General features: G+C 38.1%; 1 protein-coding gene across 4 annotated transcripts in view; it reads right to left on the bottom strand.

Moving 5' to 3' along the window:
* Nucleotides 1-22,479, bottom strand: part of CERT1 (ceramide transporter 1) — a 136,994-nt gene that overhangs the window by 89,967 nt on the left and 24,548 nt on the right. For 2 of the 4 annotated variants that reach the window (XM_077139437.1, XM_077139435.1), the window contains one exon: nucleotides 3,224-3,340. The exons of 1 other annotated variant lie outside the window; for it this stretch is intronic. In XM_077139437.1, coding sequence (XP_076995552.1) covers nucleotides 3,224-3,340 — 117 coding nt within the window. Of the gene's footprint in view, nucleotides 1-336; nucleotides 2,772-3,223; nucleotides 3,341-22,479 lie in introns of those variants that run through there. One more of the 4 variants, XM_077139438.1, reaches the window with a different exon arrangement.

Genomic DNA, 22,479 nt, shown 5'->3' with positions numbered 1-22,479 from the left:
TACTTGTATTGCTAAGGAGGTCCTGTGATAAAGAATTCTATTTCCATGTGTGTATGTGCAGTTATGTGTCTGTGTGTGACAGAGAGAGACAGAAAGAGAGAGAGAGGGAGAAAAAGAAATGGATCAATACACAAAGCTTACTGTAATAAGCAAAACGGCATTATGGAAAGGAAGGAATACCAGACACCCCTCCTCACTCCTTAATCTCTTCTTCCACATGTTGAAAATTACTAAAACCTGCTAGGGAAGTCCTAACAAAGGCCCAATAGAAAGAAAAGGCAAGGAAGAATCATTAGATGATATCAGAACAGAAAAAGACAGGTCCGCTATTCTAACCGTGATAACTGGTCCTGGTTCAGCCATTCTAGGAGCAGGTGGTATAGTTGAGGAAGTAACTGTGAGAATGACATGGGATGACAGGCACCCTGGTTAACTCTGAAGGACAAAATTCTTGCTTGATTATGACTTAGCTATTTGGCTTGCTTGATTTTGTTTGGGGGAGAGTGGTAACAATACTGCATACTGTCATCCTTCCCCTTTTAAGTAACTTACCAAGGTCATAAAGCTAAAAGTAGCAGTGCCAGGATTCAAACCCCATATTACCAGACTCCTCCGGAGTTCAAACCTTAACCAATACAATGAACTGCTCTTTTTGGCAATCTGTTGGCAGAATGATGTGTTCCTGTGTGTCTTGTAAATATACAATAGTGGAATTCAGAGGATACATTCTAACCTGAAGGGGGTGAGCTTATGGGAATGGCTTTGAAACAGAGCCTACCAAGGGTAATTGAAAGAAAGCAGATTTAACATAAAATAGAATCCTAAGAACCCAGGAGCCAAAAGGTAGTAGAGCCCCAAGCAAGTTACTTAATTTTAAACTAACTGCCAGATTTTTCATCTGTAAAACAATACTTTAAGTCAGCTCTCAGGAGAGCAGGGAGAAAATCAAGCCCTTAAAATATTCAGTACATTAATTAGTACTTGGTGATCTTCAATAAGTGACAATCATTATAATGCCTTAACAATTTGATACTATGTTTGAACATAATAATGCATATTTACATTGAAATAACTACATTTAGGTTTTGCCTTCAATATTCTTTAATGATACTGAAGATTACATAAGGAAATATCCTCACTATCTCCCTGTCTTGTCTACAGGAAAAATATTTTAAACTTTGCTGATTATGTTTGCTGATAGCATTTTAAATTTCTCCCTCCCATATGCTAGTTTAATAACTCAAAATCACTTATTTTTAGAGTTCACATTCTATTTAAATTTTCACTGATATCCTACTTACTTGGCATACATCATATAGATATTGTACTTTTCCAGATTAGAACACAATACTGATAATTAAAAATAGTGGATTTCTTTTTCTCTATCTAGGAATAAACTGCCTTTAGAAATCAAAAAGGAAAAGTTTTTACAAAGTATCTGGAACTTTGCAATTGAATCTTTTATTTTCAAGAACTTAAATTTGCTAAAAACCTCTTATTTTAGACCTGCTCAGCTTAAGTCACACTGCTCTGAGAGAGCAAAATATTTTATCTATTCACTGTCCAAAGATGCAAAGAAATCAGTAATATGGAAGAAATATAAAATCCAAGTTTCTTTCACTCAAGGAGAAAACACTGACAAATGGGCACCTTGCAAAGGAACTCTAACTGAACTTTATTGAAAAAAGCTAGTAAAATAAGTATGCTTAATTAAAACAGAACCTAGGAACCTAGTCCTGTAATTTAAATAAACTGATTAAGTCTTTAAAGGCCATCTCAGTTAAAAATATAGAAGCAGTTCTACTTAATAACATCTTTAATTATTAGTGAGAGGGTTGGTCTTACTTAAGATACATGAAATTGGCTATTCTCCGCATAAACAGATTTAGCAATTCTCAGTAAATGTAGAACACTTTATGAAGAAATAATTTAATTTCTTGAACTTAGATTTGACTTCAAAGACCTTGCTTCTTCCAGTGTGTCATTACGCAAAAATACATAAAACATTCTGGTAAGCATTTTAAATACATCTCATTTATTCCCTACTACAACTTCGAGGGAAATTTCCTCACCATTTACAGCTGAGAGACCACACTAAGAAGAGAGTAAACACCATATTCAAGATCACATGTGGTGCACATGGCAGGGTTTACAGTACTGAATCTTGGTGAATGCGGCGCCACAGCTTTGGGACTCTGAAATGCTAGTTCATGTCTCTTTTAAATGACAGAAATCAGACTCTTTTTTTGGAGTAATGATACCAAGATGACTAAGAATTCCAAATGCCTTAGCAAAGCTAAAAAGTGGAGAAAAAGAAAGGAATCCTAGACAATTTTCTTTTGTCTGGGAAAAAAATCATAATCAACATATCAAGATATAAAAGCTAACATGTGATCAGTATTAGGAAGAATGCATTCATGGTATCCTAGGCCAGACTGGTTTTTCTTGTTTTGTATGTATACACGGGTGTATGTGTGTTTTTCACCTGTTAAATAACCAAAACCGGTATTTCAACTACAATTCAGTGAAACCCAAATGGACAAGTACAGACAAGTACATAAAATAAGTACAAAGTAAGTTTCACCCAAGAATGGCACAGTGAATTTAGAATTTTCCTTATTCTTTGCTTTTACCATATTACTGAATTAGCTAATAATGCAGACCATATACTTCTGAAGTCTACTTACCACTGAACAGAAGTCAAAGCCTAGCTTTAAATTACAGGAATGTAGCTTTTGCATTTATATAAGACTTATAATCAACTTATTATTAAATAATTCCAAATTAACAAAGATTAAATGACTTATAATAGTTTATACTAAGAATTCACCCAAATGGTTACAAATGACTACAAAAATTTAAATAAAAGCTTTTAAATATTTGAGTTTCACAATCCACCATTACTTTAAAAATCTTTTACCTAGCTTATAAAAAAGGCGTTTGCTATGAGGCAAATCCTAAACATGAAAATCAAGACTTATTTTATAAAAAGGGAATATTTTTGTTTTTATTAATAATTTAAAAAATTCATAATAAATTTCCTTAGGGTAAAGTGTTAGAAATCATATTGTTTAAAAAATTTACACCTGTACTGCTTTAATATTTACCACCCAAATAATGTGAAACTTTTCAGAGCATACATTACATACCAAGAATTTTTAAAGGAGCTATTTCCAGTCTCTTTCCAAGTCCTCCACAGAGAGGTAAGTACTGGAGACCTTACCTTGTGCTGCTCAATGGCATCTATCCACTGTTGTCTGTGATCTGGATCCTGAGCACGAAGATACCAAACGCTATCATTTACACTAATATCAAATCGACATTCATCAAAATCATGAGGCTGTGCAGAAAAAAAGTAGAAAATGAAAACCAGAGCTAATTATTTTCTTATTTTTAACAAACACATGAACATAACCCATTCTCTGCTAGTGGGAAACTTTTTTACTGTTTTATTTTTCTACTCAAATAACATTTTTGAAGATGTCTCAGATAAGAGAGCACAATAAGACCATAGTTACCGAAACCAAGTATCATTCATACGTCTATCAACAAACTGACAATATCCATTTTAAAAAAGAGGTAATACTTTCATCAAATATTTGAGTTAGTAACTAGTGGGTATACTATTGTGAGCATAATAATAATAATAACAACAACAATAATAATAACCAACATAAGTTTTAGGAAAGACATTTCTTTTTTACTTGACCCCATTATTCAAAAGTAAATTCCAACAGGAACAGTATTATTTCATTAAATTTGATAATTAAGATATTTTTATATTCCAACACAAAGCATATTAAGATTTCTCTCCAAGTATCTAAAAATAACTTCCTAGGTCTTGTATGCCTTTGAAAATAATAGCTAGGAGCACTTTCAATGAAAAGCACAAAGTAAAATAACATTGCATAGGCTGTCTCCATCTTAAGTGTCAGCCCACCTGTGCACAGCCTCCGAATAAGGCTCCTTTAATTGAGTTTTCATTCCCTGTCCTTCCTCCTGGTCAAGAAACCTATCATTTTGGTGCTGAAACCTGGGACCTGGAATGGAACAAAATCCACTTCCCTCCATTCCATACTAACACCAGCAAATCATATCAGGGTAAGGAAAAATGTTCTCTTTTCTGGCACTCTTTCTAAGGGAGAGCTGCCTCTGCCAGGTCCGGGAGCCTGAAACTCACTGGGCTTAAACATCTCTGGGGGTTGGGTAGGCATGAAACCCTCTTGATTGTTTCTAAATTCTCTCACTGGGCTTAAAACTTTCAGAGGGAACATCTTGATTATTCCTAAGTCATCTAAGAGTGACAATTTCTCCTTACCTATCTGCTGTCATAGGGAGCAGGCAGTCCCAACTGCCCTGTGACACCCCTTTGGGTTGCTTACTTCAAAATCTTAAAAGTCCTTGGCCTTGCTGCTGATTTAAGAGCTAAGAGATTAATTTTTTATTGCAATACTGCCTGGCCAGAGTACAAATTAGATAACAGGTCAGCCTGGCCAGAAAACTGAACCCTTGACCCATAAATTCTTCCAGACTTTGACAATTACTGTCAGTATCTCTGCAGTGGAGTCTGAAGTCCTATATATCCAGGCCTCCTCTGGCTTGTGCAGGTACACCTCCCTCTCTCTGCCAAAAGACCTTCTCTTCAGCTCCCATCCCGGCAGTACGCAGCTTCCCGGGCCAACCTGCAGCTGCCGTGGCACACCAGAAGGCAACATGCCCCCATCTTCTCCTCCCAACCATCTCCAGACTCCACTCTACCAGAGTCTCAACCCTCTTCTAACCTTTCCTACCCTCCTCCTCCCCCAAACAGTCCCTCCTAGTGTAATTATTGTAAACAAACCTGGACTTAAAAAGAAACTGCCCTGGAATTTCCCTAAGGAGCAGAAAACTGCTAAAGGGCTGACGGTTCCAACTCAGCCTGGTCACAGCTTTTAGTAAAATAAATCTAATAATAGAAATAATTAAAGAAGGGTATAGGAATGCCCAAAATTCCACAGCCCTCACCTAAAACTTTCAAATCAAAGCTCAATACGCCTGATTTTTTTCTGTCAAACCCATCCCTGCTCCAAGGCCTAGCCACCTAAAGCAGTTATGGAGAGAGGGCTAGGCACAGAGAAATATGGTGAGGTGTGGTTTACAATTCTTTTTTACTGGGCCTGGAGATTAGAAATGGTAAGCATAAAGATGCTACAGAAAAAGCTATATTTATTAAAATAAATTTATGGTAAATTTTGAACTAAATAAATGCAATTTTATTCTGCTTAGATTTGTTCTCCCTAAATTTATACAAGCTTATTGATAAAATTAAGCTAGTCTAAGGTAATACTGAATTGGACTGAAAGATTTTAGGCATATTGCAGTGTAATCATTTGTGTGTTCTGAATACAAAGTATATATAAATACATGAATGTGTGCCTAACCCCAGTATAAATTTCGTCCTTCTTCCACTATTTTGTAGTATCTCTGTCTCTTTCCCCTTCAGGAATACTGTTACTGGAAGGAAGTATGCAGGTTCAAAAGCTTTGTGAATTTAGTATCAAATTTATTTCTAATTATCTGCAGTCTGGATAAATAAAAATTATAGGTGGAATGGATATGGAAGGTGATAGAAAGTTTAACATAGTGAATTCTATTTGTTATAGTTACTGTTGACTATAAGCACTGAATGAATGTAGAGTTGTAAAAAAAAGGAGTTCATGAAAGTGAATTTTGTTTGTCATGGTCAGTGTTGACTAAAATTTAGTAAGTCTTTTTATTATATATTTCAAAAAAGTTTTTGGTCAAGCCGGGTATTCACACAAAACTAAAGTTTAGCTTTTCTCCCTGTTAAAAGAATGTGGAATATTAGTGTGTTCTTAAGTAAGGATTTTAAAAAGTTCTGTTTTCTTAATCATTAGAGTACTCTGTCTAGAAAACAAAGATTTTACATCAGAATAATATCCTTAGCCTTCTCATCCTTTATTTCAGAAGACAAGTCTTCTCACTGTTCAAGAAAAAACTGTTACAAATAATTTGTTCTTTCACGTTGTATAAGTAAGGCGCTAAGATATTTTGACCTATTGCATAGGAACTGTTTGGGAATCCTGTTGCTGGTTAAATTTGTATAAGTAAAATAATATTATACATATATTTAGAGATTGTATAAAACTTCCAAAAATGTGACAATGTTCTCAGTATCCATGTTATATCCTATTACTAATTTGTATGATATTCAGCAATGTTATGGTATTAGTCATAGTTTTAATTATCCTTTACAAGCTACAAATCATAGAAACAGCCAAATTATCAGTTGTACTGCTTTGCTCCAATACTTCTCTAATAGCATATGTGGTCGGCTATAGGTCAGAGCTCTACCTGTAACAAGGAGAAACTTTAAACGAAAGACAGGACAAATATATATAATATATAAAATATATTATATTTTATCTGTTACTTAACCTAAGTCTGGTAAATGTGTAAAAGTGAAACATTTCAAATGCTCTGCTATGGTTCGTTAATATAAAACAACTGTCTAATGATTTCATTTCTGAAAGTAACTTCATTTAACAATGCTCATAAAAATTAAAGCTCAGATTGTAAGCTTTAATTGTTATTTTTAAATTCTACAATGTCTTACTCTTTCTATAGCCCAGTAGTTTCCTGGAACTTTAAGCGTCTCTGTGACACCTAAAACTCAGATTTAATCCTTCATCTTTGAAAGTCAGCATGGGTCTATACAGCAACCATTACAAAAAAATAAAAAATAAAAAATAAAAGCCTGAAAAAGATCAAACTCTGATTAAATATGTGATGAAACTGATCTAGTTAAAACAAAGGAAAATTAATATACAAGGTAAAGAATTTCTGTATTTTAAAGCTTTAACTTTTGTGTGCGATAAAAAGAAAAATGTTTACTTTGTTCAAAATTTAAGTTTTCCGTAGCACACTATCTAATTTAATCTGTCTAGGCAGTTAATTTAAACAACCTAACAACCTTATTTGATACAGAACCTGGAATAAGGAATAAAATCTTAATCTGTACAAATTAATGTTATACAGTGATGAATTTCAGAATATTATAGGCAAAAAATATGTAAAAGTGTTTGCAGAGGGGCTGGGAAAAATAGAACTATCAAACACCCCCACCTGGGGAATTCCTAACATTTTCTTAAGCAAGAAGGGCTTCCAATTTAATAAGCCAACACCTCAGTTTTGAGGCTTGCCCTTATGAAACTTATTGCTTGTAATAGCAAACTAAACCTACTTATGATTAATGCCTAAGAGTCATCTTCAGAAAATCTCTGTTGTTTAAATGTTGTCTCTTTATAGGCGAAACTCTGAACTTCCCCTCAATGTGGGACATGATTTCCAGGGGTATAAGCCTGGCCCTGGCAGCATGAAACATAAATGACCCAGGCACCGTGAGACATGACTGGCTCTGGCATCACAAGACATAAATTCCAAGGATGAGCCTGGCCCTCGCATCGTGGATTATCTGGCCAAAAGGGGGAAAGGAAATAGAGTTTCAATGGCTAAGAGATTTGAAATTGAGTTGAGACATTATTCTGAAGGCAACTTTTATGCAAATTTCAGCCAGATATTGCAAACTGCCACAATATGGAAAATCCCAACCAACAGTGTTCCTGGAAACCCTGAAAAATATTCTGTGCTCTATAAAATTTTAATTATTAGGTTTGTTTTTCAGAGACTTGAAACCTCCAGATTGTTCTAATTTCAGAGACGCTCTGAAACCTAGAGATGACGGATTCTCTAAGAACCACCACCAATTTAATTGTATCATCCCTTTGCCCTTGATGACAATGCCCCTTTCAGCGTTAAGAAGTTACAGACTCATTGCCCAGATATCTCGCCTCATTTTTGGGCCCTGGGCCTCTTAAAATTCTTAACCAGTTTTATACACAGAACTGTCCAAATCACGATGAAGCAGTCAGCGACATGCTACTCCTCTGGCAAAAACACGAGTACCAGGCACTGCCCCGTGACAAAACATAGGGACAGCTCTACACTCCCCATCAGTCTCCAGCAAATATTCTAAGAAGCTTTACCCCTACGATTTCCAGGGAACCCACCAAGCCCACCCGAGCCCATGCCTCTCGCCCTCCAGTGGCTGTAATCTTGACATAAGCTCCCCTTACCCAATATCTGCCCTCCAGCAGTTGCAACCCTGCATGCTACAGCGGTGTTTTCATTTTAAACCTCGCAATGACAAGGTGCCAACTCCTGACTTAGCCTCGCTTCCAAAACCAACCAGCTGTAACCTGCCAAATCCCTACTCCCAAGCAAGACACAGAAAACCACCAATTTCTTTTACCTACTTCCCATCAACCATCCTATATAAGCTGTACCCCGTCCTCTGCGTGGGGCTGTTATAGCATCAGCCCACCTGTGCACAGCATCCCCAAAAAGCTCCTTCAATTGAGGAAAAAAAAAAAAAACGAAACACAAACCATTACCTATAATCTATAATATCTATGTCAGATAGAGGAAACTCCCTATATCAAAGTGAAAACACCTATGAAAATTTCAATTTTTTGGCTTCAGTTTTACATTCTTCACAAGAATACATAAAATGAAAGTTTTCTATCCTTGATTTTTCCCCAATAAAAACATTTTCTAAAAAATGTTTAAGCCATATTAACACAGTGAACACAATTCAATAAACACATTATGAATTCAAACATGACAGAGTCCCATCACACATATTGTCCCTTCTCCCACTAGAGTACAGAATCAATCTATACCTCTTTCTGTGAACAATCTTAGCCTTATAGGGGAGAGAACTCTCTTGTCAATGTAGCGATAATCTTATTTGCTGAACACAATTTACATATAGTTCTTTCAGTATTTATGGATTTATTCTCTCCTTCTTTTAACACATCAACTTTTTATCTCCTTTTCAGTTTAGCAAAACAATATAAGACAACTTCGTTCTTCAGCCTACGGAACAATTTCTTTTAAGATTAAGATAACAAATTTTGGTTATGACTGACTGCCTAAAAGACACAAACGAACACTTCCTGACAGAGGGCTTCAAAAGGGATTTCTATAGATCAGAAAAAAGTGTAACAGAAAGATTATATAAAAGGTTAAACTCTGAACTGGGTGTAGAAAGACTTAGGTAGAAATTCAAAGAAAGACAACAAAATTTTTAGTGAACTTTATGGAGATATGATTAATGTACAGTAAACCTTACCCATTTAACCATATAATTTTATGAGTTTTTAAAACTGTATATGCCCATAAAATCACAAGGCAAACAAGATATATAATACTTCAGTGGTCTACAAAAGTTCCTCATACTCCTGTATAGACCATCCCTCGCTCTGCACCAGCTTCTAACAACAAAGGATCTGCTTTGTTTCACTATATATTAGTTTGCATTTTTTGGTAACTATATACAAATGGAATCAAGTAGTACGTAATTTTTTGTACCTTTGTTTTTACTCAGCATAAAAATGCTGACATTCATCCATATTGTTACATCTATCAGTAGTTTATTCTTTTTATTGCTGGGTAGAATTTCATTATACTGGATACAACACATTTTACTTATTCATTCACCTGTTGGACAATTGTTTCCAATTTTTAGCTATTTTGAATAAATTTGCTATGAAAATTCATGTCTTTATATGGACATATGTTTTCACTTCTCTTGACTAAACTACCTAGGAGTGGCATATCTGAGTAATATGAGAGGCATACATTCAACTTACAGGAATTGCCAAACAGTTTTCAAAAGTAGTTGTACCAAAATTTATATTTTGACTAGTGCATTTCCCAATATAACTTACGTAGACAGCTTAATTGAACACCATAAGTATATGGAATATGGAACCCTGAGTAGGGCACAAGATTGTGTTGGTTTGTCCAGAGTGATGTCCCAATATATTCACTGTTCACAGTGAGCAGTGAATAAAAAAGTATTTGCAAAGTTCCCTTTGGAGAATGGTGAGAAACGGGGAAAATTCAACTTCCCCAAGTTGAATTCTTGATATTCTCACAAGCAGTGTGGACAGCCAAAGCTATAGGCTGAGCCCCCAATCTTGGGGTTTGTTCATATGAAATTTAACCCCACAAAGGATAGGTCAAGCCTACTTAAAATTAGGCCTAAGAGTCACCCCCAAAGAACCTCTTTTGTTGCTCAGATATGGCCTCTCTCCAGCCAACACAACAAGCAAACTCACCACCCTCCCCCTTTCTACGTGGGACATGACTCCCAGGGGTGTGGACCTTCCTGGAAACGTGGGACAGAAATCCTAGAATGAGCTGAGACTCAGCATCAAGGGATTGAGAAAACCTTCTTGACCAAAAGGGGGAAGAGTGAAATGAGACAAAGTGTCAATGGCTGAGAGATTCCAAACAGAGTCCAGAAGTTGTCCTGGAGGTTATTTTTATGCATTAAGTAGACATCATCTTGTTATTCAAGATGTAATGGAGAAGCTGGAGGGAACTGCCTTGAAATGTAGAGCCGTGTTCCAGTCTTGAAGATGACTGTATCTTGTATCTGTTTCTTGAAGATGATATAGCTTTCACGATGTGACTGTATGATTGTGAAAACCTTATGTCTGATGCTCCTTTTATCTAGCTTATCAACAGATGAGTAAAACATATGGAATAAAAATAAATAATAGGGGGAACAAATGTTAAAAAAAAATTTAGATTGAAATGCTAGTGATCAATGAAAGAGAGGGGTAAGGGGTATGTAATGTATGAATTTTTTTCTGTTTTCTTTTTATTTCTTTTTCTGAATAGATGCAAATGTTCTAAGAAATGATCATGATGATGAATATGCAACTATGTGATGATATTATGAATTACTGATTATATATGTAGAATGGAATGATCAAAAGTTAAGAATGTTTGCATTTGTTACATTTAAAAAAAAATTTTTTTTTAAAAGTAGTTGTACCATCTATATTCCCACTGCAGTACATCAAAGTTTCAATAGTCTATCATAGTTCCATAGTTCCAGTCACTCTATAACCTTGTCAATACTTGGCAACTGAAAGTCTATTTAATTTTAGCCATTCCAGTGGGCATAAAGTGGTATTTCACTGTGGTTTCGTTTTACATTTCCCTGATGATTAGTGATACGGAACATCTTTTCATGTACTGACTGACTACTTACATAGCTTTTTCTGCAAAGTATTTCTTCAAATTATTTCTTTTACTTTTTTTTAATTAGAGAAGTTGTAGCTTAACAGAACAGTCATGCAAAAAATACAGGATTCCTAAGAATAAAATTAAAAAAAAAGAAAAATTTAAAAAAATAAAGAAAAATAAAATACAGGATTCCCATATATCAGCCTATTATTAACAACTTGCATTGGTGTGGTACATTTGTTAAAACTAATAAAAGCACCTTTTAATAATCATAATATATATATTTTGCTCTTTCCCCTTTCTGAGCCCTTAATCTTGGGGTTTGTTCATATGAAACTTATCCCCACAAAGGACAGGCTAAGCCTACTTAAAATTAGTCACCCAGAGATCTTCTTTTGTTGCTCAGATGTGCCCTCTCTCTCTCAGCCAACATGACAAGCAAACTCATTGCCCAACCCCTCTCTTCATGGGACATGACTTCCAGGGGTGTGAATCTTCCTGGCAACATGGGACAGAAATCCAAGAATGAGCTGGGACTCAGCACCAAGGAATTGAGAAAATCTTCTAGACTAAAAGGGGGAAGAGAGAAATGAGATAAAATAAAGGTCAATGGTTGAGAGATTTCAAACGGAGTTGAGAGTTTATCCTGGAGGCTATTTTTATGCATTATATAGATATCACCTTTTTAATTAAGGTATATTGGATAGGTTGGAGGGAAGTGCCTGAAAATGTAGAGCTGTGTTCCAGTAGCCATGTTTCCTGAAGATGATTGCATAACGACAGAGCTTTTGCAATGTGACTGTGTGATTGTGAAAATCTTGTGTCTGATGCTCCTTTTATCTATGGTATGGACAGATGAGTAAAACGTGGATTAAAAATAAATATAGGGGGAATAAATGTCAAAATAAATTTAGTAGATTGAAATGCTAGTGATCGATGAAAGGGAATGGTAAGGGGTTGTTCTAGTTTGCTAGCTGCTGGAATGCAATATACCAGAAACAGAATGGCTTTTGATGAGGTTTTCCATGTCTGTTCATACATTCTGAATTAATTGTTTCAGCTCCTGTATGTCATTTGAATTGTTGGTTTGTTCCTTTGACTGGGCCATATCTTCAGTTTTCCTAGTGTGATTTGTTATTTTTTTGCTGGCATCTAGGCATTTAATTACCTTAATCAGTTTATTCTGGAGATTGCTTTCTCTTCTTTTATCTAGGGTTTTCTTGCTGGATGAATTTGTTGTCTATCTGTTCTTTGACATACCGTTCAGCTTTATCTGGACCTTTAGCTTAAGTTTTGTTTAACAGAGGAGAATTTTTCAGTTCTTGTTTTCTTGTTTCTTGCCCTGCTTGTGTGGTGCCTTCCCCCCACCCCCACCCTTAGGAGGGTCTACTATGGTATTATAGACCCCAGCCAGATTTTCCCAGACCAAACTGGCCTCCTATCAGGAGGAAAGAGTCACCTGTGTCGGTTTTCCGTGAGGGTGAGACCCAGCAGGTTGAAAGACTTCCCTCTGAAGTCTCTGGACTCTGTTTTTCTTATCCTGTCCAGTATGTAGCGCTTGTCTGACTGCAAGTCCCACCAGCATAAGATGATGAGGTACCTTTAACTTTGGCAGACTCTCCCTGCTGGGGGCGTGGTGGAGACAGAGGAGAGGTTGTAGGCTGGTTTTAATGGCTTCAAATTACCAAGCTCTGGGGTCTGAATTCCTTGATGGAGGGATTCCACCTGAGTTGGGCTTCACCCCTCCCCTGGGGAAGACACAGGCTCCAGACAAGCCCCCAAAAGAGCTCACTTCTGCCTATGCCTGGGGCAGTTGCAGCCTGAAAAGTCCTGCTGCTGTATCCAGAGGCAGTCAAGTCTTTGTAGATATACAGCCACAAAAACCTCTGTTTCCTTCTTTTTTTTTTTTTCCCCTTTTTCTGTCAGTCCTGCCTCCTTGGCACCGGGGCAAAAATGAGCAACCTCCACTTTGATCAGGTTAACCTAAGCTGGGGCCCTATTTTTATAGTCAGAATTTGTTAATTAGTTCCACAATTAGCATTTAATTATGTCCAGTCCCTGCTGCTGGTAAAGTCCTTTCCTTTCCCCTCTGGGAAGCAGCCTGTGGGGGAGGGGCGCTGGCCGCCGCAGCTTTGAGAACTCATGGTTTTGGGGGGTGCTCGCAGCCGGTCCAGCTGGTCCAGACTGGGATATGCTGTGTGTCTGGTCACTGACGTGGCCCCAGGAGCTGTTCTGTACTGTTTCTGGTTATTTAGTAGTTGTTCTGGAGGACGAACTAAAATGCACACGTTGTTAAGCTGCCATCTTGACCCAGAAGTCAGAATGGCTTTTAAAAAGGGGAATTTAGTAACTTGCTAGTTTACAGTTCTAAGGCTGAGAAAATGTTCCAATTAAAACAGGTCTATAGAAATGTCCAATTTAAGGCATCCAGGGAAAGATAACTCAGTTCAAGAAGGCCGATGAAGTTCAGCATTTCTCTCTCAAGTGGAAGGGCACATGGGGAACATGTTCAGGGTTCCCTTCTCATCTAGAAGGGCACATGGCAAACACAGCGTCATCTGCTAGCTTCTTCTCCTGGCTTCCTGTTTCATGAAGCTCTCCGGGAGGCGTTTTCTTCTTCATCTACAAAAGTCGGCGGTTGATGGACTCTCCTTCTCATGGCTATGTCATTCTGATCTGCTCTCTCTCTGAGTCTCTTATTCTCCAAAATGTTTCCTCTTTTATAGGACTCCAGAAACTTGTCAAGACCCACCCACATGGGTGGAGACATGTCATCACCTAATCCAGCTTAACAACCACTCTTGATTAAATCACATCTTCAGGGAGATGATCTAATTACAGATTCAAACACACAGTATTGAATAGGGATTATTCTGCCTTTATGAAATGGGATTTAGATTAAAACATGGCTTTTCTAGGGGACATACATCCTTTCAAAACCAGCACCCTCTACCCTCTGGACCCTAAAAAAGACATGTTTTCCCCATATACAAAATACATTCATTCCATAACGATATGAGAGAAACCTAAACCATTCCAGTAACATTTCAAATACAAGATTAATACAAGATTAAAATCAGTACAAAGTCTCATTAAAGTTAGTTAAAGGCATGGATAGTCCTAAGGCAAAATTTTCTCCATTTGCTCTGGACCTTTGAAAACTCATAACAAGTTATTTGCTGCCAACATACAAAGGAGGAACAGTCATGGGATAAATATATGCATTTCCATAGGGAGGAAAGAACAGGGGTCACTGGACCCACACAGTTTCGAAAACCTGCAGGGCGAAGTCCATTAGATTTCAAAGTCTGACAATCATTCATTTTTGTGGCTTTAGAAAGCGGCAGTCCCACCCTTCCTTAGGGCCTATGCAGAGGCCTGCCTCTCTCCAAATGGAACCTTGGGGGACAATGGGGAGACCACCTTTTTCTCAGCTCCACCCTCTCCAAGCACTGGGGTAACAATTGGGCTTTCTGCCATCTCCGGGGCACACACTCAACCCCTCCATGTGGTGGCAGCCAGGCTCTCCCCAAACTCCAAGGAATGTACTTCGCCCTCTCTAAGGCCTGAGGCAGCATGACTCTTCTACTGCAATGAGGTGGAAGGCCCATCCTCTGCCTTTGGGGCAAACTCACCCTCTTCATGGGGTTGGGTGGGTCCGCTCTCCTGGCCTGAGGCTTCTTGACTTCAGACCTCAGCCTCCATGGTTTTGCCTCTGAAGTTATTTTTCCTCCAATGTGTCCCTTCTCTGAACCCCCCAGTCCAGACTGGCAGTGGCTCTGTTTATACAGGTCCCACAGCACTCTCATTGGCTTTCTATGCAGTAGCCTTGGATCATGCCCATCAGACCTAAGGAATTTCCACAAATCCTTCCTGGATAACTCCATGTCCAATTCTGGCTTTCTCTGAAATGGCTGACTGGTTCCACATTTGGCCAAATCCTCAAATAGAGCACTATTCTCTCTGGGGTCTCCCTTCCTGGAAGCCCAGAATTTTCCAGGACATCAATTTCTGGTTTCTTTGTACCCAAAAGTTCAGTTTTCAGCTTATTTCTTTCCTGTTGCATTTCACTATAAGCTGCAAGGAGAAACCAGGCTGTACTCTCCACATTCAATCTGGAGATCTCTTCTGCTAAATATCCAAGTTCATGGCTTTTAAAATCTGCCTTCCAGCCAAAGCTACTAGTCAATTTTGCCAGATTATCTGCCATTTTAAAACAAGGCTTGTCTTCCTTCCAGTGTATAATAACATACGCCTCATTTCTGTCTAAAGCTTTATCAGAAGTGTCTTTAGAGTCCACATTTCTATCAACAGTCTTTTCAAAGCATTCTAGGCCTTCTCAATCAAGCTTCTCACAACTCCTCCAAAATCTTCCCCTTATCCATTTAAAAAGCATTACAATATGTTTGGTATTTGTGAATTGTAGCAGCAGCAGCACCCCACTCCTGGTACCAAAATCTGTTCTAGTCTACTAGCTGCCAGAACGCAATATACCAGAAACAGAATGGCTTTCAAAAAGGGGAATTTAATAAGTTGCTAGTTTACAGTTCTAAGGTTGAGAAAATGTTCCAATTAAAACAAGTCTATAGAGATGTCCAATTTAAGGCATCCAAGTATTTATAAAACATTGCACCCACAACAGCAAGATACATATTCTTTTCAAATGCTCATGGATCATTCTCCAGGACAGACCATATATTGGGTCATAAAACATGTATCAATAAATTTAAAAAGACTGAAATTATACAAAGCACTTTCTCTGATCATAACAGAATGAGCTGGAAATAGTAAATGAAAAGGCCTGGAGAACTCACAAACTCATTTAGGCTAAACAACACTCAAACAATCAGTGGGTTGAAAAAGAAATTACAAGAAACATCATTAAATATCTCAAGACAAATGAAAACAAGAACACAACATATCAAAACTTATGGGATGCAGTGAAGGCTGTCCTGAGAGGAAAATTTATTGGTCTAGCCTACATTAAAAAAGAAGAAAGAGCTTAAATTCAAGATCTAACCGTTTCCATCAGCATTCCATAGCCCTGGCAGTGGTAGTCTATTCCAGTCTCCAGCCTCTTTCAGAACTCCCTGAACTAGCTTCAACTAGCCCCCTCAGAGATATGAGAACCTGCTTCATGAGCGCCACTTCTCAGATATGTAGAGTATAGCTCCCCAGTGCTCTTTCAAAGCATTAAAATGTTAGCACCTGCTACATTGGGTATAACTTTCTTTTTAGAGGTCAAGACTCAGTTGTATAAAGCACCTTTTACCAATTTCTGAGATAAGAACAGCAGATGAACAGTGCCTCTCCAGAAAAGTCTGAGCCTCAGTTCCCTAGGGCTATTTCCTTTGAGTTTCTGAGATACTCTCTGGCCTGGCAGCACTTTGAGTTCAGAGGTTTAAGTCTCAGTTTCAACTGATGCTACGAGGCCATCTGATGCTGCTGAGTCATCTCAATAGACTCAGAAAACACATTTGACAAAACACAACACTCTTTTCTGACAAAAACATCCAACAAACTTGGAATAATGAAATCTCTTCAACCCAATAAAAGATATGTATAAAAAACCCAAGGCTAATACTGTACTTAGTGGTAAAAGCCAGGATGCTTTTTCTCTAATATCAGGATCCAGATGAGGATGCCTAAACTTACCACTTCTATTCAACAATGTACTAGAGGTTCTATCCAGGGCAATTAGGAAAATAAAATAAAATGAAATAAAAGAGTGCACGGGTAGTTTAGTGATTAGAATGCCCATCTTCCATGCAGGAGACCCAGGTTCGATTCCCAGACCATGTACCCTCCCCCTCAGAAAAAAAGAAAATAGAAAAATAAAACATCTAGATTGGAAAAAAGATGCAAAACAGTCTTTATTTGCAGATGACATGATCTTGCACAGAGAAAATACTAAGGAATCCACTAAAAAATTTATACCCCTGGGAGTCATGTCCTACATTAAGGGGAGAGGGCAGTGAGTTCACCTGCTGAGCTGGCTTAAAGAAGCTGCATCTGAGCAACAAAAGAGGATCTCTGGAGGTGACTCTGAGACAAAATTATAAGTAGGAATAAGTCTCATAGGGGCTGTTCTAGTTTGTAAGCTGATAGAACACAATATACCAGAAATGGAGCGGCTTTTAAAAAAGGGAATTAAGTTGAAAGTTTACATTCCTAAAGCCATGAAAGGCATCAAGGGAAAGAAATCTTAACTCCAAGGAAGGGACAATGAAGTTTGGGGTTTCTCTCTCACCTGGGAAGGCACAGGACGACGACTGCTAGCTTTCTCTCCCAGCTTCAACAGTTTTCCTGGGGCTCTGTCTGTTCTGTTGGCCCTGTCAGTTCTGTTGGCTCTAAAGCTTTTTCCAAAATGGTTCTCTCTTAAAAGGCCCTAGTAAGCAATGGGTGGAGACACATCTCCATGGAAACAACAAAAAAGATCCCTCCCAGCAATACTGAATGAAGATTAAAGGACATAGCTTTTGTGGGGTGCATAACAGCTTCAAACTGGCACAGGAGGAAACCCCAAGTTCAAGGCTCAGCCTATTGATTTAGCTGTCCCCGCTGCTTGGGAGAATATCAGGAATTCCCTCCAAATGGGGTAGGTGAATATTTCCTGTTTTCTCCTCAGTACCCCAAGAGGATTTTGCAACTACTTTTCTATTCTCTACCCAAATTACTCTAGGATGTATACAGGGATCACACTAACCTGGACAAACCAACAAGATCTTGCAGCCTGTGCTGGTCTGAATCTGTGGTGGACCCCAGAAAAGCTATGTCCTTTAATCCTCATTCAATATTGCTGGGTGGGAGCATTTTGATTGTTTCTATGAAGATATGACCCACCCAATTGTGGGTGGTAACTTTTGATTAGATGATTTCCATGGAGGTGTGTCTCCACCCACTGAAGGTGGAGTTGCTTACTGGAATCCTTTAAAACAGGAAACATTTTGGAGAGAGTCCTTTTTGGTAGAGCCACGAGAAAGCCAGCAGATGCTGCCATGCTTGCCATGTGCCCTTCCAGCTAAGAGAGAAACATTGAACGTCGTTGGCCTTCTTGAACCAAGGTATCTTTCCCTGGATGCCTTAAATTGGACATTTCTATAGACTTGTTTTAATTGGGACATTTTCTTGGCCTTAGAACTGTAAACTAGCAACTTACTAAATTTCCCTTTTTAAAAGTCATTCTGTTTCAGATATATTACATTCCGGCAGCTAGCAAACTAGAACATGGCCTATTCGAGAGTTCATGTACTTACAGTGTTCAACTAAACTGATCATAAAGGTTAAGTTATGTAATGCGCTACCCAAAATACATAAATATTTGCACAAAATAAACATCGCTCCCTTCGGTCTTTCACATAAGTTAAAATTTTTAAATATGGACTACATCATCCTTTACTCTGTATTCTGATATACATTAGTCCTATCCAGATCAGCTTCATTCATATCACTACTTGAAGTCTGATCACTTTTTCAGCTTTTTAAACAGTTCCCATATGGGGTAATCCCGACTTTCATAGCTACAGAACTCTAAATCTGAGTCTCAGGTGTCACATAAATACTGAAGTTTCTGGGAAATATATACAAACAGCTCAGTATCTCAGAATTGAGAAATAATAGTTACAATTCCTGAATATATGTAACTGCTATACGAGCTTATAATCTGGGCCCTTTACAATAGGCCCCAACCTGATAACCCACATTCTCGACTTCATCTCACTGAGTTTTTATATTATAGTCAGTTCATATGAATGAGGCATAATAATATTTGTCTTCTTGTTTCTGACATTTCATTCAACATACAGTCCTTAAGGTACATTCACTTAGTTGGGTGCCTCACAACTTCATTCCTTCTTGCAGTCTCTCAGTACTCCATTGTATGTAATCAACACAGTTCCATCTTCCTTCCCTCAGTCACTGTATCTTTAGACCACCTCCATCTATTGCAAATTGCAAACACTGCTGCCATGAACAGTAGTGTTAAATGCCTATTTGCGCATCCTGGTCTTCATTTCCTGTAAATATATACCTAGTAATGGGATTGCTGGATAATATAGCAGTTCTATATTTACCTTCCAGAGGAATCATCAAACTACCTTCCAGAGTGGCTGTACCATTTTACACCCCTACCAACAGTGGTAAGTGTGCCTCTTTCTCCAAATCCTCTCCAGCAGTTGTCATTTTGTTTTTTTTGATAATGACCATTATAGTGGGCGTCAGATGATATCTCATTGTGGTTTTGATATGCATTTCCCTAATATCTATGAAGTTGAACATCTTTTCATGTGCCTTTCAGCCATTGTACCTCCTCTTCTGAGAGAAAGTGTCTATTCATGTCTTTTGCCCATTTTTTAATTGAGTTGTTTGTCTTCTTGTTATTGAGTTGAAGAATCTCTTCACAATATTCTGGATACTAAACCCTTATCTGATATGTGGTTTCCAAATATTGTCTCCCATTGTGTAGGCTGCCTTTTTACTTTCCTAACAAAGTTCTTTGATGCACAAAAGTGTTTAATTTTGAGGAGATCCCATTTATCTATTTTTTTCAATGCTTGTGTTTTCGGGTGTAAGGTCTAGGAAACTGCTTCCTATTACAGGATTTATGAGATATTTCCCTACATTTTCTTTTAACAGTTTTATGGTCTTAGCACTAAAATATAGGTCTTTGATCCATTTTGATCTAGGGTATGAGATATGGATCCGCTTTCATTCTGTGCATATGGATATCCAGTTCTCCAATCACCATTTATTGAAGAAGCTGCTCTGTTCCAGGTGGGTTGGCTTGACTGCCTTAATAAAGATCAATGTCTTGGGACCTCCGGAGAAGATGGCGGCTTAGTAAGACGCGCGGGTCTTAGTTCCTCCTCCAGAAAAGCAACTAAAGAAACAGAAACAATACAAAACAGCTCCCGGAGTCACGACAGAGACCAAAAAAGACAGCGTACCCCATTCTGGAACGGCTGAACGGGTAGGGAGAATCCACTGCTGTGAGATACCCGAGGGGTGCACGTTTTCCCGGCTGGGGTGGCTGGCGTCTGGGGTCCCCTCCACGCACGTGGCTCCCCTGTCTGACTGGGAACGTTGGATAGCGGGGCCCTCCCGTCACGCTTGGCGTCTCGGGCCAGCTGGGCAATTTGGACCAGCACTCCCCCAAGCCACGGCCAGCGACCCCCGCCTCCACGCGCGGTTTCCCGGGCCGACTGCCCCGCAGACAAACGACCGCCACGAGCGCCACCTACTGGGCAGGAAAAGAAAAACAGAGCCCAGAGATTCCACAGAAAAACCTTTCAACCAGCTGGGTCCCACACCCAGGGAGATCTGATCAAATGCCCAGACACCAGCAGAAAATAATGGATGACGCTCGGAAAATTGAAGATATGGCCCAATCAAAGGAACAAACCAATAGTTCAAATGAGATACAGGAGCTGAGACAACTAATGCTGAATATACGAACAGAAATGGAAAAACTCTTCAAAAACCAAATCAATAAATTGAGGGAGGACATGAAGAAGATATGGGCTGAACAAAAAGAAGAAATAGAAAATCTGAAAAAAACAAATCACAGAACTTGTGGGAGTGAAGGACAAAGAAGAAAAAATGGAAAAAACAATGGATACCTACAATGGTAGATCTAAAGAGACAGAAGCTACAATTAGTGAACTGGAGGATGGAACAACTGAATTCCAAAAAGAAACAGAAACTATAGGGAAAAGAATGGAAAAACTTGAGCAGGGAATCAGGGAACTGAATGACAATATGAAGCGCACAAATATACGTGTTGTGGGTGTCCCAGAAGGAGAAGAGAAGGGAAAAGGAGGAGAAAAACTAATGGAAGAAATTATCACTGAAAATTTCCCAACTCTTATGAAAGACCTAAATATACAGATCCAAGAAGTGCAGCGCACCCCAAAGAGAATAGACCCAAATAGGCGTTCTCCAAGACACTTACTAGTTAGAATGTCAGAGGTCAAAGAGAAAGAGAGGATCTTGAAAGCAGCAAGAGAAAAACAATCTGTCACATACAAGGGAAACCCAATAAGACTATGTGTAGATTTCTCAGCAGAAACCATGGAAGCTAGAAGACAGTGGGATGATATATTTAAATCACTAAAAGAGAAAAACTGCCAACCAAGACTCCTATATCCAGCAAAATTGTCCTTCAAAAATGAAGGAGAAATTAAAACATTTATAGACAAAAAGTCACTGAGAGAATTTGTGACCAAGAGACCAGCTCTGCAAGAAATACTAAAGGGAGCACTAGAGTCAGATACGAAAAGACAGAAGAGAGAGGTATGGAGTAAAGTGTAGAAAGAAGGAAAATCAGATATGATACATATAATACAAAAGCCAAAATGGTAGAGGAAAATATTATCCAAACAGTAATAACACTAAAAGTTAATGGACTGAATTTCCCAATCAAAAGACATAGAATGGCAGAATGGATTACGACCCAGCAATACCACTGCTAGGTATCTACTCAAAGGACTTAAGGGCAAAGACACAGACGGACATTTGCACACCAGTGTTTATAGCAGCATTATCTACAACTTCAAAGAGATGGAAACAGCCAAAATGCCCATCAACAGACGAGTGGCTAAACAAACTGTGGCGTATACCTACGATGGAATATTATGCAGCTTTAAGACAGACTAAACTTATGAAGCATGTAATAACATAGATGGACCTAGAGAACATTATGCTGAGTGAGTCTAGCCAAAAACTAAAGGACAAATACTGTATGGTCCCACTGATGTGAACCGACATTCGAGAATCAGCTTGGACTATATCATTGGTAACAGAGACCCGCAGGAGTTAGAAACAGGGTAAGATAATGGGTAATTGGAGCTGAAGGGATACAGACTGTGCAACAGGACTAGATACAAAAACTCAAAAATGGACAGCACAATAATACCTAAGTGTAATGTAACTATGTTGGAACACTGAATGAAGCTGCACCTGAAATATGGTTTTTTGTTTGTTTGTTTGTGTGTTTGTATCTTTTGTTTTTGTTTTTTTCTTTTTCCTTTTTATATATATATATATTATTAGTATTATTATTTTAATTCTCTTCTCTATATTAACATTCTATATCTTTTTCTGCTGTTTTGCTAGTTCTTTTCCTAAATCGATGCAAATGTACTAAGAAATGATGATCATACATCTATGTGATGATACTAAGAATTACTGAGTGCATGTGTAGAATGGAATGATTTCTAAATGTTGTGTTAATTTCTTTTCTTTTTTTTGATTAATAAAAAAATTAAAAAAAAAAAAAAGATCAATGTCCTTAGATGAGAGGGTCTATTTCTAAACACTCAATTTAATATCACTGGTCAGTATATCTATCTCTATGTCAGTACCATGTGCTCTGACCAC

Source organism: Tamandua tetradactyla, chromosome 21 (assembly GCF_023851605.1).
Source record: "Tamandua tetradactyla isolate mTamTet1 chromosome 21, mTamTet1.pri, whole genome shotgun sequence".
NCBI classification, from domain to species: Eukaryota; Metazoa; Chordata; class Mammalia; order Pilosa; family Myrmecophagidae; genus Tamandua; species Tamandua tetradactyla.
This window is presented reverse-complemented; position numbering and strand designations above follow the sequence as displayed.